Source organism: Amborella trichopoda, chromosome 2, assembly GCF_054954075.1.
Source record: "Amborella trichopoda isolate Santa Cruz 75 chromosome 2, AtrichopodaSantaCruz75HAP2 v2.0, whole genome shotgun sequence".
NCBI classification, from domain to species: Eukaryota; Viridiplantae; Streptophyta; class Magnoliopsida; order Amborellales; family Amborellaceae; genus Amborella; species Amborella trichopoda.
The window spans coordinates 42,883,661-42,899,122 of record NC_142337.1 but is presented as its reverse complement, the minus strand read 5'-3'; the positions used below and the strand labels follow the sequence as shown (position 1 = coordinate 42,899,122).

Genomic DNA, 15,462 nt, shown 5'->3' with positions numbered 1-15,462 from the left:
GAAAGTGAGAGATGGGAAAGGCCACTCTTCTTTTTTTTGTCTATCCAGAGTTTTTGATGCTCCTCTGCTTTCTGGCTTCTGTTTGCGAGGATCAGAACTTTGGTGGTTGGCCACTTTTCTTTGGTCGAAATCCTAGAGCGAGAAAGCGAGATTAAGAATGAGAGTAAGGGTGGAGGGCCACCATTATTGGGTAGTTTCGGTAGTTAATTGTTTGCATATTTTCTTGATTTTTCACATCTGCGTATCCTTGTCGTAACATGCAATCGAAGCTTCGTGCTTAGAATAGGAACGAGGTAGGCTTTTCTTGGGAGGCCCTCCGGTATTCGGCCTTAGCTTTAGACTTGGTTCAACCTCGTCCTAACTCAGATGAGGGTTTTGATATGTGGCACACCTCGTGACGACGCCCGAGTGGGGAGAAAAGCTAGAAAGAAGTTGCTGATCTATGAAGAAAGTTACAGGAAAATCAGCAGCGACACGCCTTGCTCAAGTGGCCAAATCACGACGCTCACGTGTCGGATTGACGTGAGAGCAGTTCCATCGTGTGCGTAAGGTCTAGGGTTATCTCTGGTCCGAACCTCGTACATAATGAATGGTCGACTCTGCTGGAGATTTTTATGAGCATCCACAAATTTGAGGAGAGTCCTTTTATGGAGGCTTTGAATCTTCATGGTATTAATCTTGGAGTAGAACAGAACCTGTTTCTCAACCAGGAGCTGTCGCTTGAGTCTAAGGATTGGCTTGCTTCTAAAGAGCAGAGGAGTTGTGATGACCAAATGACCCCACCCCAATGAGAGGTTGAGAATTAAGGAATTAGACCTCAGTGAGAGGATGAGAATTAAGGAATTAGAAACTCACAGAGGGAGAGGGAAAAAAAAGGAAAGTGAGAGAGAAAGAAGGCCTGTGCCATTTTGAAATTTGTTTGGGACAGAAATGTGGAATAAAATGTGGTTCAATAACTCTAGGGGGTTAGTAGAAAGAGTTTTAAGAAAATTGATGCCGCAAGATACAATCTTCATGTATGGGTATACTAGGAAATTAGGTTCTATGAAGATATTTTCCCTTACTTTTATCCTTCAGTCACCTTATGCCATGGTTTTTGGACTTTAAGATGTGACTTTCTAACAAATCAAATTGCCCACTGTACAACCAGTATACTCATCTTCGTGGAAAAACTCCAGCCTTGGGGCACCAAGAATGTTCATTGGCTAAATAAGTACCCCTCGAACTATGGCATCACCCATTCAAAGCCAAAATGTTCTCAAGACAAATCCCCAAATTTTGTGGTAGTTTTACCATTAATGATTAGATTGTTGACGTTCCCTTTACCTTTCTTACAAATGATACACCAGTTGGACAGTGGTATTCCTCTATTTTCCAAATAATCCACTGTTAGCACCTTATTGATGCTGGCCAACCACCCAAGAACTTGAATTTTTTGAGTTACTGGATTTGTCCAAACCCCCAAAAAAGTTGTACGTCCCATATAGGTGGCTGTTGAAAATTCTGTGAAAGAACTACAGAGGCGGTTCCTTTACTCTCAGGGATCCAAATTATCTTGTTCTCCTCTCTTGGAATGTAGAAGTTTTCGAGCTCCTCCATCAGTCTATAGAAGGCTGTGTTCTCTTCAACTTTATGGCTTCTTCTTACCTTTTGGTCACAAACCATCACTTGCCCCTGCTCTTTGTGCCATTTCATCCGCCAAAGCATTTGGTTTTGTGCTAGTGCAGATGATGCAAGGAATAACTGCTATTAGAGCTTGAGTGGCCAGCCATGTCCTTCCAAAACCTGGTCCTCTTTGCATTTCCCACCATTAATCTTATGAGCCCTGAAACGGCAACTCACCTTATCGATTCTTTTCCATGCTCCAAATAGCCTATGGAACTTCCTTCCTAGCTTCAGAATCCAACCATTTATCTCCACCATACTTGTGACTTATAACCTTCTACCGTAGAGGCTGATGGTATAACCTTCTTCTGTAGATGTTTTGATGGTTTGGAGAACCTCCACACCATTTTCCAATGAGGGTGGTTGGCCTCTTTTATCTTTTGTTGCTTAGGCCTCCGGCTTGTTTGGGTTTGCACCATAGTTATCTAAATCTATCCACCGATCTCGCACTTCTGGTTTCGAAACCCGATTCTGCATTTTTGTTAAGGAATCTCCACGAAACTGTTTTACGGAACCAAGGAAACTCGATTCTTTAATTTCGGAATCTCGATATAACACATCTTTAGAAACCGTTTTTCGGAACTAAAGAAACTCGATTCAACACATCTTTAGAAACCATTTTTCGGAACCAAGGAAACTCGATTCCTTAATTTCAGAATCTCGATCCAACACATCTTTAGAAACTTGAACCCATTAATTGTGGGTAGACGTTCCCAAATATATCGAATCTGGATTCTAGCGAGGATTAAGTCTTTGATTCCACGTCAATTGATACACCAATTTAAAGTACATAATGTCCAATGTCTATGACGGTTGTGCACTTCCTAAAGGAAATTGGAGTAGAAATCTTCCTTCGAATGCTTCTAGTCAGTGGTTTAAAAAACGGATCGGTGCGCCAGATTGGGCACTCCAAAAACCCATCCGGATCTGTGAATCGGTGATCCGGATCGAGAATCGGCCGAATCGGTCGGATTAAGCTTTAAAAAACTCCAAAAAAATTATTTAATTTCATTTTTTTTAGGAATCCAGTAAAAAATGGGGGTACTACATTATTAACTTTCATTTTTTTCATCAATTTGCGAATATTAAGATGTTATTTCACTATATGAACTTATGTTAACCATTAAATTTATACCATACAAAAGAAAAATCATACAATTATCATTAAAAAGGTATATAATAATACATGGATTAAAATAAATAGTGAATTAAATCGATGAAAAAATGGCCACTAAAATCTCGAATTGGCATAAAACTCTAATCTGCCAAAAAAACCCCAAATTATTACAACCAAATTAACTATAATATTATATATTGAAATTGAAATTGTTGGTTTATATTTTATAATTATTTTATTGTACAAATAATAACAAATCCAAAAAAATAAAAATATGTTATGCTACATTTTTTATTTTATTTTTTGACAAGATTATATTACCTTTTAATTCTTGTTGTATTGCATTTTGTTTTTTTGACAAAAAAAATTAAAAATAAAATTGTATTACATTTTTTTTTAAAAACCTTTTATTTTTTATTTTTTATTTTTTCGTTTTATTTTATTTTCTTTTTTTATACATTTTTATTTTTGAAAAACCTTTTATTTTTTATTTTTTCCTTTTACTTTATTTTGTTTCTTGTTGAGGACAAAAAAGGGGATTTGTTTTTTAAAACCTTTTATTTTTTATTTTTTTCCTTTTACTTTATTTTATTTTACTTTATTTTGTTTCTAAAGAACAAAGTTTTTTTTTCAAAAAAGAAGTTTATTTTCTTTTACTTTATTTTATTGTACTTTATTTTATTTTTTATTATTTTTTTTCTTTAACTTTATTTTGTATCTTTTAGAGGACAAAAAAAGGTGCTTTTTTTTGTTTTGAAAAATTTTTATCTTTTTTTTTTTTTTTCTTTTAGTTTATTTTATTTTACTTTATTTTGTTCTAGAGGACAAAAAAGGATGGCGCCCAAGGGGCTCGAGCCCGAGACTTCGAAGGAGATGTTGAGAGTCATAACCAACTGCACTAAGTAATAGTAGTGTGCATTTAATGACCGTATAAAGCTTATAACCATTTTTCGTGCATGTGGGAATTATCCCACATCGAAGATTTAACTTGTGTTTGTATCATATAAATCGTTCTGGCGGTGCAATACCATGTGCTTTGGTTGCGTAGCTGGTTGCTCAGCAGGGCAGTGACCCGTGTGCGCCTGACCCGTGGCATCAAGTATGCGCTTAAATTTTTTAAAAATTTCAAACTTGCCCCTAACAGTTGAAATTGCCGAGTCACTGTAGCAATTCGGCGAGTTATCGCTACGAACCGCTTGGTTCTCTCTAGACACGGGCGGTTCTTCAAGTTTTGCTGGTACCGACATGGGGTTGCCGATTCTTGTGTCGAATCGAGCGAGTCCAGTTCGACTTGACGACTTTTCAAGCACTGCTTCTAGTAGTTGCAGGGTTTCATTATTTTACTTATGCGACCTTGGACAACCTTTACTTTAAATTTAAAATATAACTGGTAAATACAATGCATACAATTAAAAGAAAAACCATGGTGTAGACATAATCCTATTTTGTCTTTATAATAATGAAGTCAAAATCACAATTTAGAAATACTTGTCTTTTGTATATAGTGACTGTGAGTTCAATAGTCAACACAATCACTTTAAAATTTGGGAAACCTTCTAATAAAAGACATCCAATATATGTTCTAAAGTTGATAAGGCTCAAGATGTGCTTGTGGCTTCCTTCTCCATAAAAATGAAATGTCGATTCCTGGTAGCGTTTGTCAAACGCATTCCATAGTCCCTATTATTGTAAATCTCGATCTCAAACTGGCATGGATCTTTGATCCATATACTTTAGAAACTTGATTCCAAATATGTTAGAATCATGATTCGAAACAACAACATATCTTTGTCCCGCATATGTCAGAAACTTGATTCCATAGATGTCAAAAACTTGGATCTATTCCAATTCCCAATTCGGGTTCTTAGGTGTTTCTAACAACTATCGTTTGCACACTCTTTCCCATTTGGCCGAGTGAGCCCTTTGCTTTTGATGACCTATTCTACAACAACTTCCTCATCAATCTTGTTGGTGACTGTAAATTGGAAGGTTAGATAGTATTGATTATATTTGAGTGATTCTTCCTCCAAGAGGTAGGAACCTCCTCTTTCATGAGTTGAGTTTTTTACATATTCTCTGTAGCATATCATCCCACAATGACTTTGGTGGCTTACATTGCACAAAAGGAAAGCCCCAGGTATTTGTTTGGAAGTGCTTCAATGCCGTACCTCGCCCTTTTTGCCAACTTCACCAGTTCATCCTGCAGGACCAGAATTCCCAGAAGTTTCAAATTTGGGAAACTTTTTCAGGCTGGATAACACTTCAAATCGCCTCATGAACAACCATTTCTGATACCTCAGCATACACAGAATAAGTGTATGCTCTGCATGTTGCAGATGAGACATCATGGAACCTCGAGGAGCAGAGTCCGGCCTCATGGACTCCCTTGGGGATGCAACTAAGTTTTTGCAACAATAGTAAGGACCAAGGTTGAGAGGGCCCCCTTTTCTTGGCCCCCTAAATGAAGAGCTTGAACCCTTTGGTGATCTGTTTATCAATATTGAGTATCAATGTACCCCATGTCCAACTTCGCCATTTCTCTTCAATGCCCATGTGCTCATGTGCTTCATATTGTCTTTCAAGAACCCCAAGCTACATGGTTGCATGCTTTTGTGATGGTAGTGAATATTAAGTGCGACAATCCTGAAGTGATTTCAAAAGGATTCCACCTTCTCTATATAAATCCAGTTTTTGTAGTGCAAGAGCTCGACCCCATGCAGTTTGATGACGGCAAAGCTCAATATCTTTCCTAGCTATCAAATGGGAACATTTAGGATAGGTTCGTACTTTATTCTGCTATGTTTTTAGATAAGAAAATTTGGCGCATGTTGCAACTGCTAAGAGGGGAATGGGTCGGGAGTCCATCTTTATAGGGTTATTCCTCTGAATTGATGCCTTGCCATCTCTCATGATATATTTAAAATATCTTATGACTATTTTTAAATTTGTGTTTAATGCTAATTGTCGAGGGTATTGTTAACTTCATAAAAGAAATGCTAATTGTCAAGGGTGATTGCCTCAATGTCATTAGAAGGCCACACATAGAATAGCCACCCCCTTGGCATGTAGCCATGATATTTGAGGAGAGTTTTGGCATTTGTACTTCTAGATGTGTCATTTTTTTAGCATGTGCATTTTGAGGCCAATTCAGATGCTGATGCATTAACTAATGTGGTGTACACCATCATGATATCCTTGCAATAAGAGTTATGCCCTCAGCATGATACCATCTTGGCATCCCTCAATGGATGCTGTTTTCTCAATGGACAATGTGCAGATAAATTCTCATAGATGTTGAGCCATATACTCCCTCTCTTTAATCATGTCTGTTTTCTATCCACATCTAGGAGCCATAGGTGGTTGTGTAAGTTAAGGTTGGGCTGAGCAGGTAAGAATACCTGATGGACAATGCCTTGGGTCAGTAGGTTGGGTGAGTGCGTGTAGGTTTTTAATGTGGTGGCAGCTCTTAATGGGTTTCTCTTTAAAAGTATAGCTCTATTTGAATCCTTGTTTTTTTTTTTGTTTTTTGTTTATTCTATATATTAGTAGTGTTTTGCAGACAAGGCTACAATTATGGATAGTCTTCATTTGTAGGTAATTTCATCTACCATTTTGAAGTGTGAGAAGTTCAAAGCAGCTCAGTTCAAAGATAATGAACCATATTTTGGGCCAAATGCATTGGGCACCAATTTACTTTTGGAAGCTTGGAGACCTTTTTCGATGGGATATAAGAGAAGGTGATTGCATCTTTCTGAAAGCCTCTATCTTGTATAGTATTTTATGAAAACTTATAATTTTACACTACTAGATCTATAAATGGGAAACTTTGCGTAGGTACATACAATTAAATGATTTGATTGTTAAAAATCAATTTTCCTTCTTGTATATGTTATGCCATGCCATTCATAAGTTTGATTGTTCTTTTGCATCCAGGCTTCATGAAGATGACTTTATTTTGCATCAAAATTCTTTTAAGAAGATTTCTCCTTCTTGGGGCTTGAATTCCCTTTAAGATGCTAAGTAGCATCTTCATGTTCATTATCTAAATGGTTCTTTTGGAATATTGTTTCATCATCCCAGAATTAGCACCCCGTATTTAGAATCATTTCTTGAAGTTTTTTTGTTGCTTAATTGGTCTAACTGATTCCAAATATTGGTTATGCATTCGAGGTTTCTTTCTTACCTTCCCAGCTTCAGTCCCCCTGTATTCCATGCATCTGGAACTAGTTTCATCATCTTTCGTAGATACACAACTTACAAGCTTGAGGCCTAGCTTCTTCTAAAACTCTAACCCAATTTTTTCTTTGGAAAAAAGAGAAAAAAAAAAAAAAATTTGTATGATTTCTCTCCTTCTTCCTTCAATGTGACTTCCTCATCTGCAATTTTTTCTTTAACTCCAGATGAGCTCCCATAAATGGTCTCGAATCCTACAATTGGATTCTACCGACTACATAATGTGGAAGAGTCAAAGTTTTCCTATCTCACATGGTTTAAGACTGAATGATATATCTTGATGGAACCTTATCTTCCCCTCCAAGACTCATTGAGAAAGAGATTGTCCTTTTAGAAGGCATAAAGGAGTTGCATAGGAGAACTGGGTTGCTGCGGATGTGTCATTAATAAGCTGGGTAGATTCCACTATTTCACATGACATTCAATCTCAAGTGATTGGTCTTCGTTCGACCACATAATTGTGGGATCTCCTTCATGAACTTTACTATCAATCATTTGAGGCAAGCTTGAAGCATATTCATTGTAAACTCTAGCAGTTTTCATTGTGAACTCTAGCAGTGTAAGCGAGAGATCTTCCACTAGTGTGCACTTTCACAAAGTGAAAGTACCTCGTGATCAACTAGGCGATTGGTTATGAGATCAGTGATATGCTAAATTACTCTATTTGCTTATGGAATTAGGTGAAGAATATAAGATTTTCATCACATCGGTCATGTCTAGACCACCTGCACCAGGTTCTAATAAATTTCAGCCCCTCCTATTACAACATCAAGCTTTGTTCAAGAAAAATCCTTGGAAACTGAAAGATTTTCATGACTCTTAAATGTCAACTCTTACAGGTTCATCATGGTTACTAGAGGCCATGGAGGAAGATAAAAAAAAAAACCTTGGTCATGTGCTCAGACAATTCATCCAACTGGTATTTTAGAAATTAAGGGTATGCTGGTTATAACAATCAACAATAAGGACATAATGCCCAGGGAATTCTAACAATACCTCCTTAGCCAGCCAGTGCCAACTAGCCATCACATGTAAACTTTGTGGAAAAGGAATTATACTACCTCAATGTTTCCAAACATCATCATCATCAGAGCCTTTTTCCAACTGATTGGGGTCCACTACACTAATCTTGGTCTGCTATTCTACTCTATTATGGGCCATATCCTCAGTGAGGTTATAAGTCCCCATATCTTTTGTCACTACTTTCGACCTTGTCCTTTTGAGCCTACTCCTTGCCCAATATTTCCAAAGATATGATCCATAATAATGCTGCTGCCCTAATACACTCAATTGCAAATCTAAATATATAGCGGTCTCGAACACCCTCTCCACTATCACCTTCAAATGCTTTTTGGATTATGGATACAAGGCTGCCAATCATGTGACATCTCATGTAGGTAAGTTTTCATCCTTAGTACAATATCTTGGTAAAGGGAAATTCACTAAGGGGATGGCACTCAACTCCCAATCACTAGCATTGGAAATATAATTGTCTCCTCTTTGGGTTCCTTTTTTTTTCCTAATCATTTTTTGGTTCCAAAACTAAAATGCAATCGTTTAGTACCACAATTATCTAATGATCTATAGTGTTTCTCGAGATTTACTCTTGACCCAATGGATCTTCACTAAGGGGCCGTTTGGGTATTCGACAATCCATTACAAGGAAATGGATTTACGTGAAATCCCTCATTTTCGTTGTTTGGGTACACAACAACACTAGTGTGAAATGGTAATAGGTTACTGTATAGGGCCCAAAATCGTGTAATGGATTTTCCACCAAAATAGCTGCGAAATGGATTACGAGGATGACGGGTAATCTATTCCCCTCGGATGCTATAAAGCTAAAGGGCACTCCCTTTCTACCGTGGACAATTATGGCATGAGGTGGCTAATTTCAAGTCAAAACTCACCTATCTTCCATAAAAATAAAGTAGCCACTTGTAACTGAACCCTTTAAGTAACTAATTTATTTGTTCTGTCTCTTAAAAGTTGTCTGGTTTGAATATATAAGTAGTAATTAATTTATTTATTATTAAATTTCTAATTTTTATTTTAAATTATTTTAAAAAAATTATAAAAAAAGTTATTTTAAAATTAAAAAAAACAAAAAACTCAAAGTCTTCTCCTGAATCAGCCGAACTACCGAATTGCTTTTTCAGACCAAACTGAAGCAGGCTTCGAATTGAATCTGACAATATTGGATTAAACAGAGACAATCTGTTGGATATACTCATCCATTGTGTGATTCATGCGTGAATTTTGTGATCGCGTCAGGATTAAGAGTGTTATTGCAAAACCTTGTTATTTATTATGCAGGTCAATGTCAATTGTATTCCCCATGGCCTCACATTAGTATAATAATGGCGTCATTGCTTTTCACATATTAGTAAGTAGTGATGAGGACAATATTCTCTCTTTGAAAAATGGTCTATTCACTTATTAATGAAATAATTAGAGGGAGAAGGGATAAAATTAATCGTTGGTTCATTCACATATTAAAAAATAAAGTAGTTTAATGGATATTTTATCTTAAAAAAGGAAAAACAAAAAAACTTGTACAACAAAAAACGCTTTACTATAGATAAAAGTAATGCAGTATTTCCCATATTTCTTCTGGACATAGCCAAACAATAGCAATGTATTACCCTTCATCCAAATGCTACCCAAACAGTAACAATCAATTTTCATGAAATATATTATGTTAGTAGTGAATTACGCCAATAATATACTTCTGAGACAATACATTTCCACGTACCCAAACGCATAAGGGAATAGAGAATGGGAATCCTACTTTATTGAGGAACCTTCATCATCGATAAACAACATCAATGATGCTCGTAGTCAAGACATGGGGTTGTGTTCTCTCCTTCCACTATGTCTTCAGATTTCTTTCTAAATAAAGCCCACAAGTCCATATGACACCGTTGACTTGCCCATTGTGGCGAGAGGAATGATTCCTTGTGATTCAAATAATAAAAGGAATCACATTTTATGTTCAAGCTGTCAGCTTGGCAAACATTGTAAGCCTCCCTTGAATACAAAATAATATAATAACCGCTTGTTCTTTAAGAGTTAATACATTATGATATTCGTGGCCCTTCTTCCCATGGAATATAAATCTTATTTTGAGTACCATATTTTATCTATTGATCATTATTGGAAATTCACCTAGATCAATTCAATGTTTTCAATGTCTTTGTTAGTTGATCCTTTGTGAAATCACATTCCAATGCCAAATTACTGGATTTTGAAGTGAAGGAGTATATATCTGATATTTGAGAGTTCCTTTTAAACAACAGAATCAAGCGAGAACTTTCCTATCCTCATACACCACAACAGAATGACGCAGGGAAAGGAAAGCATTGACATATAAGAGAGGCAACTTTATTTGTGATGCTTGCTAGTGGATTTCCCAATTCTATGTGGAGTGAAGCCTTTTGCACTGTGATGCATCTTATTAATTGGTCGCCTTTCATGAATACTAGTGGATAGTTGCTATACTTTATCCTTCATGCCAGACACCCAAATTGTAGCATGCTACGAGTTTTTGGATGCCATTGTTATGCTCATATGGATGGAAGTCAAAGGGAAAAGCTGATGCGAAAGCTGAAATGTGTGTTTTCATGGGGATATAGCATTATGCACTAAGGGTATTGTTGTTATTACCTCAGAACGAAAAAATATTTTGATTTCATGACATGTACCTTTGATGAAAACTAAATGCATTTTCCTTCAAAAGTTCAAAAAATTGAAGGAAAAGACACGCAGATTACCGTGAAACTAAAATTGATTCTTTTCAGGTGATTTAAGCTTGTTACATGGCAAACCAGCAACTAGTAGAAGTTGTTCATCTAAGGAATTTAAGTAGAACACATGAAAAGCATGATAAAGAGTTGATAGTCTGTCAAAAAAGAAAGATAAGTAGTGGCCCTTGAAAACATTCGAAGTATGGAAATTGTGCATAAAAAAGCAGTGGCCAATGAGAAAGAGCCAAACATATATATTAGCACTCAAGAACGATCAAATCAGGAATATAGTACCTCACAGTTCGTGGTTGTTGGAGAGCAAAATCAACTGACGAGATCAGCGTGCCTCGACATTGATGCAAGGAAATTTGAGGGAAACAATAAAATTAGCAAGAACAAGCCAAACACAAGAACAATTTGAAGAAACCTAGGGTTTCTTCTCCATACCCCAAGCTAGGGTTCCAAAAGCCTAAGCTTTTCTCTCTTTCAATTTCTAAATATAACGTATAATTGATCCTCTCAAGGCCCGACACACCTTATATATTATAATTCCATATTCAAGGACATTACATGTCCATACAATGATTAAAATGACCTATATATTCTAACTTAAACTTAAATTTTGTAATGACAAATTTACCTCTGTGAATAGTACCCATGAATAATACTCATGAATAGTACTTGTGAATAGTTCTTATGAATTAAACAAAAATTATAGAAACCCTAGAATCCATAGAAAACTAAAAAGCCCGAGATTTAAGCCCTAAAAGCAAACTGTAATATACATCCTTAAAGTTGAATAAAATTAAAGAATAAGAATGATATTTCCCTCCATCATTCTCCCCTGGTTGGAGAAAACACGTCCTCGAGTTTTGAAGTGTGTTAAGATAAAATTGGCATTAATCTGACAACATTCTTCAACTCGAATATTGCTAACATGATCCTGCGACTTGTGTGTTATTACACTGATCAAAATACAATGATTATGCATTGGAACTGAGAAACCCTAGAAGAAAGGGTCACTATATGTCGATAGAATATTTTTAATCACATAAACTTGTTGAATTTGCATCATTTCAGCCGTGTAACCCTGCTGAATTTGCCTTGCCCAACTCATCTCTAGACTATACCCCGGGTGCATCTTTGAGATCAGTGACTAAACCAACAACTTCACTCTCTTCCAACATATCTTTACCATCATCTTGATTCTTATCATAGATCAGATCTCTTAAGAAATCTTGTTGTTCATTTGAGTATATCTCGAAGATTGGTGGTGAATCCCAATCTACAATTTGCTGACTTTCCATGCAATCTGTGTCAAAACAAGAAATCTCGTCCTTCAAATAAAAACCGTAGAGTGATATTCCCCACATCTAGGTCTTCTATCCCTATCCTCATCACCCAACTCCACGCACAAAGCGCGAAAGTGAAAAAGCTTGCACTCGAGATCTTCTTGGGCTAAAAGATCACTGTCTTGCCCATTATTGAGGTTCGTGAACTGCTATGCCAGTTGCTGTATATTCCTTTCAAGTTCCTCAATTTTGTTATCTATGGGCCCGTTTGGGTACTTGGAGAAGCGTGTCCTGGGAATAGGCTTCTCCTAGAATTGGGTTATCTTGGAATTGGTCTGTCTCTATGATAGGGGTGTCTGCTGTTTGTATAGCACCTGATAAGAAACATGGAATATGCATGTCCACTGTTTGGATTGCTTGGAAGATGTGAATCCATGGATATTCAGTTGTCGTTTTTATATTATTACCCTACATTTAATTTATACTAATTAACTTTTCTCACTAATTCTAAACTACAATATTATTTCTTTACTAAGATGAAATTGTTATTTTTTTCTTATTCCTTTCCATTGTATCCTTATGTATAGATATCCTACCTTCCAAAGATTCTATTCGGGTACTTTGGTTCGTGCGTAAAATATTCCCTGGAAATATTTACATATGTAAATCGCATTTCATATGTTTGGTTCGTGCAAATGCATATGCAAATAAAATACTATGGTAAAAGCTTTTACCGTGAGGTGGGGAAACATTCCCCGTGCATTTGTTTTCCCATGCGGACCCACTATTCACTATTTACATTATAATATATTATGGACGTGGTTAGCATGCGGGCCAAGCCCGCACACACACACACACACACACACATACATATATATATATATATATATATATATATATATATATATATATATATATAGGAGAATTGGAGGTTAATGCACTAATTGACAGCTATAGTATAGGCCCAGTTGCCCAGATTGAATCTGAGCGATCTGACGGTCACGACTTCATTTTGTAATATAAGTTTAATATTTTTCTACAAATCCAAATCATATGAAATTTTAAGCATTCGTTCTTCTCATCAAGGAGCACCTAATCAAATATATTAAAAAAATAATTCCCAAAAAAAAGAGACCAAAATACCCCTAAAAGTTTCAGGGGTATTTTTATCAATTTAATTTTTGCGAATTATTTTTTTGATATTTTTATTCAATTCTCCTATTTTTAAAGAATAGACGCTAAAAATTTCATGTGATTTGGATTGTAGAAAAATACTTAAAATTCAAAATACGAAAAACAATCGTGACCATTGTATTAGCGTAGATTCAATCTTGCCATTGGGCTTACACTGTAGCTATCTGCTAGTGGGGTAACAGGAGTGTGTGTATATATATATATATGTATATATATATTTCCATTATGATTTATGTTTTCCATGGTGGTCTAAATTTTGAGTATCTTAAGACCATCTTTGATTGACGTTTGGTTTGCATGGAGATACATATTTCTTTTAGGGCTATAAATGGATTGGGACCAGGTTAACCGCTGTCTGACCCAATTGGATCTAAGTTAAACCCGAGCTTGAGTCGGTTCCATGTAAATTGGACCTGCCCTGACTTGTGGAGTCAGGTCGAGTCCAATTCAAGATTTATTTAAAATAGAAATTTAATACATGCTTATATATACCAAATGTAAATATGTGGGGTAGGATCGACCCCGACTAAGACCCAAATTCCTGGGCTTGGACCTTGACCCGAACCTGTCTAGGTCACTTGGACCCAGACCTAATGTTTCTGGGTCCATTTTACACGTCGAGAAACCAGACTTGAGTCAGGTCGACGTGCCGGGTCTAGGGGTCGGCTTCCGTATGACAACCTTACTTTGTTCTTATAATCATTGGTGAATTTCATATTGTTTATTAAATAAATTTGGACTAAGGCCCCCAATTTGTGTTCTTGTAGGTGGTGGGATTGTGTTGCTTTGCCCAATGATATTGATTGCAACCAGGAAGCCTCATTTAGAATGCAAATGCGGGAGTTAGCGTTCACGGTGACCTGCCTCTTTCCCTTGTCTACTTAAGTTTTCATCATCATGTGTACTACTATGCACACAAAAGGCTTGGCTTATTCTCATCGTTTGGAGTGGGTTCTATGAATTTTGAGAATCACTCTTGCCGGATGTATGTTTAATAATGTGTAACTACTATGTATGTTCAAAGACGGGAAATCAATTGAGCTTCTATGGGGGGCAGTGAGGATATTTAATATCCTTCCTTCAATTTATCTGTTATATACTCTAATCATAGGATAAATTCTTGTAGATTTCTTTTCTTTATTTGTGAATGGTAATGTATATTTATGCTACTTTCATGTCGATTTCACATTGCCCTAAAAGTTCATTGGCTTTTAGGAAATGGTGTGGGAAAATCAGGTCGCCAATCTTCAGAGGAGGTTATTTAAGAGAGAGATGTATGTGTTATTCAATCATGTTGTTATACCTGCTTCTATTTTCACTCATTATAGTAAAGGAAAATTTCTGCATTTATGCTTCATAACTAGGACGAGAATGATAAACTGTAAACATTCATTCTATACTTTGAACCTAACCTGTGGGTTTCACATCTGTATAAATATAATTTCTTTAGTTAATAAATTTTGTGGCTTTCCTTCGTTGATCATTGGTTTTGAAACTGATTTAACCATTACATATTTGTTATCCTTATGCGCATGTGCAATTTGTTATTTGATGCAAGTCTAGCTTTGTACTTCTTTAGCTTATATATATGTCATTATGGACCTATCAATGGAGAAATTCTAATCTGTAACAGGATTGAATTTCTTAATTGTTTAGTCAGAGTCTGAACTAAGGATTGCTAATTCTCTTTTCAGTCTCTGCAACTTCTGAAGGACTCAATATTTTGTGAGGATTATGCGCCTTGTATCCTTTTTGTTCCCCTTTTATCATTCAGCAATTTCTTTTAGGGTACTTTGAACATGCATTTACGTTTTGATCATCAATCCTATATGAGTTTGCCTCCTTGATCTTTTGCCTAGTATTTTCCCTTGAAATCTATGGGAACATTATTGGCATGTTTGAGCTCAACAATCTGTAAGTTTTTTAGCAGTCGATAACATTTGTGTAATGATCTCTCTCAGTTTCCTTTTTCTTAATTATACTATATTTTTTTACGAACTTATGGTTTACCTTGTATTATTAGTTCTAAAGTTGTATATCTGTTCAAGTTTCTTGTCAGGCTTACATTTTTATATGGATCAAATAACCTTTATGCAGTGATGTAGTTGTAGCATCACCTGTGGAGGATTACTTTATTTATATTGATGACCTTTTGTTTCCGAAAAAGGTTAAGAGGGTTATCCACTCATCTTTATTATCTAATTTTAATCCCAAT

At 36.1% G+C, this 15,462-nt stretch overlaps 1 protein-coding gene across 50 annotated transcripts in view; it reads left to right on the top strand.

Annotated features, from left to right (window-relative positions):
* The window catches only part of ATXR2 (histone-lysine N-methyltransferase ATXR2), a 74,039-nt gene that overhangs the window by 38,844 nt on the left and 19,733 nt on the right, over positions 1-15,462 (top strand). For 13 of the 50 annotated variants that reach the window (XR_016050576.1, XR_016050592.1, XR_016050573.1 and 10 more), the window contains 5 exons: positions 6,377-6,519; positions 14,015-14,102; positions 14,942-14,990; positions 15,107-15,161; positions 15,345-15,414. Coding sequence is in view for 11 of the 50 variants with exons in the window: in XM_011627570.3 (XP_011625872.1) it covers positions 6,377-6,519; positions 14,015-14,102; positions 14,942-14,990; positions 15,107-15,161; positions 15,345-15,414 (405 nt within the window). In the remaining 39 variants the exon portion in view is untranslated. Of the gene's footprint in view, positions 1-6,363; positions 6,520-14,014; positions 14,103-14,462; positions 14,522-14,941; positions 14,991-15,106; positions 15,162-15,344; positions 15,415-15,462 lie in introns of all 50 variants that reach the window. The other 37 variants (XR_016050580.1, XR_016050579.1, XR_016050581.1 and 34 more) reach the window with 8 other exon arrangements.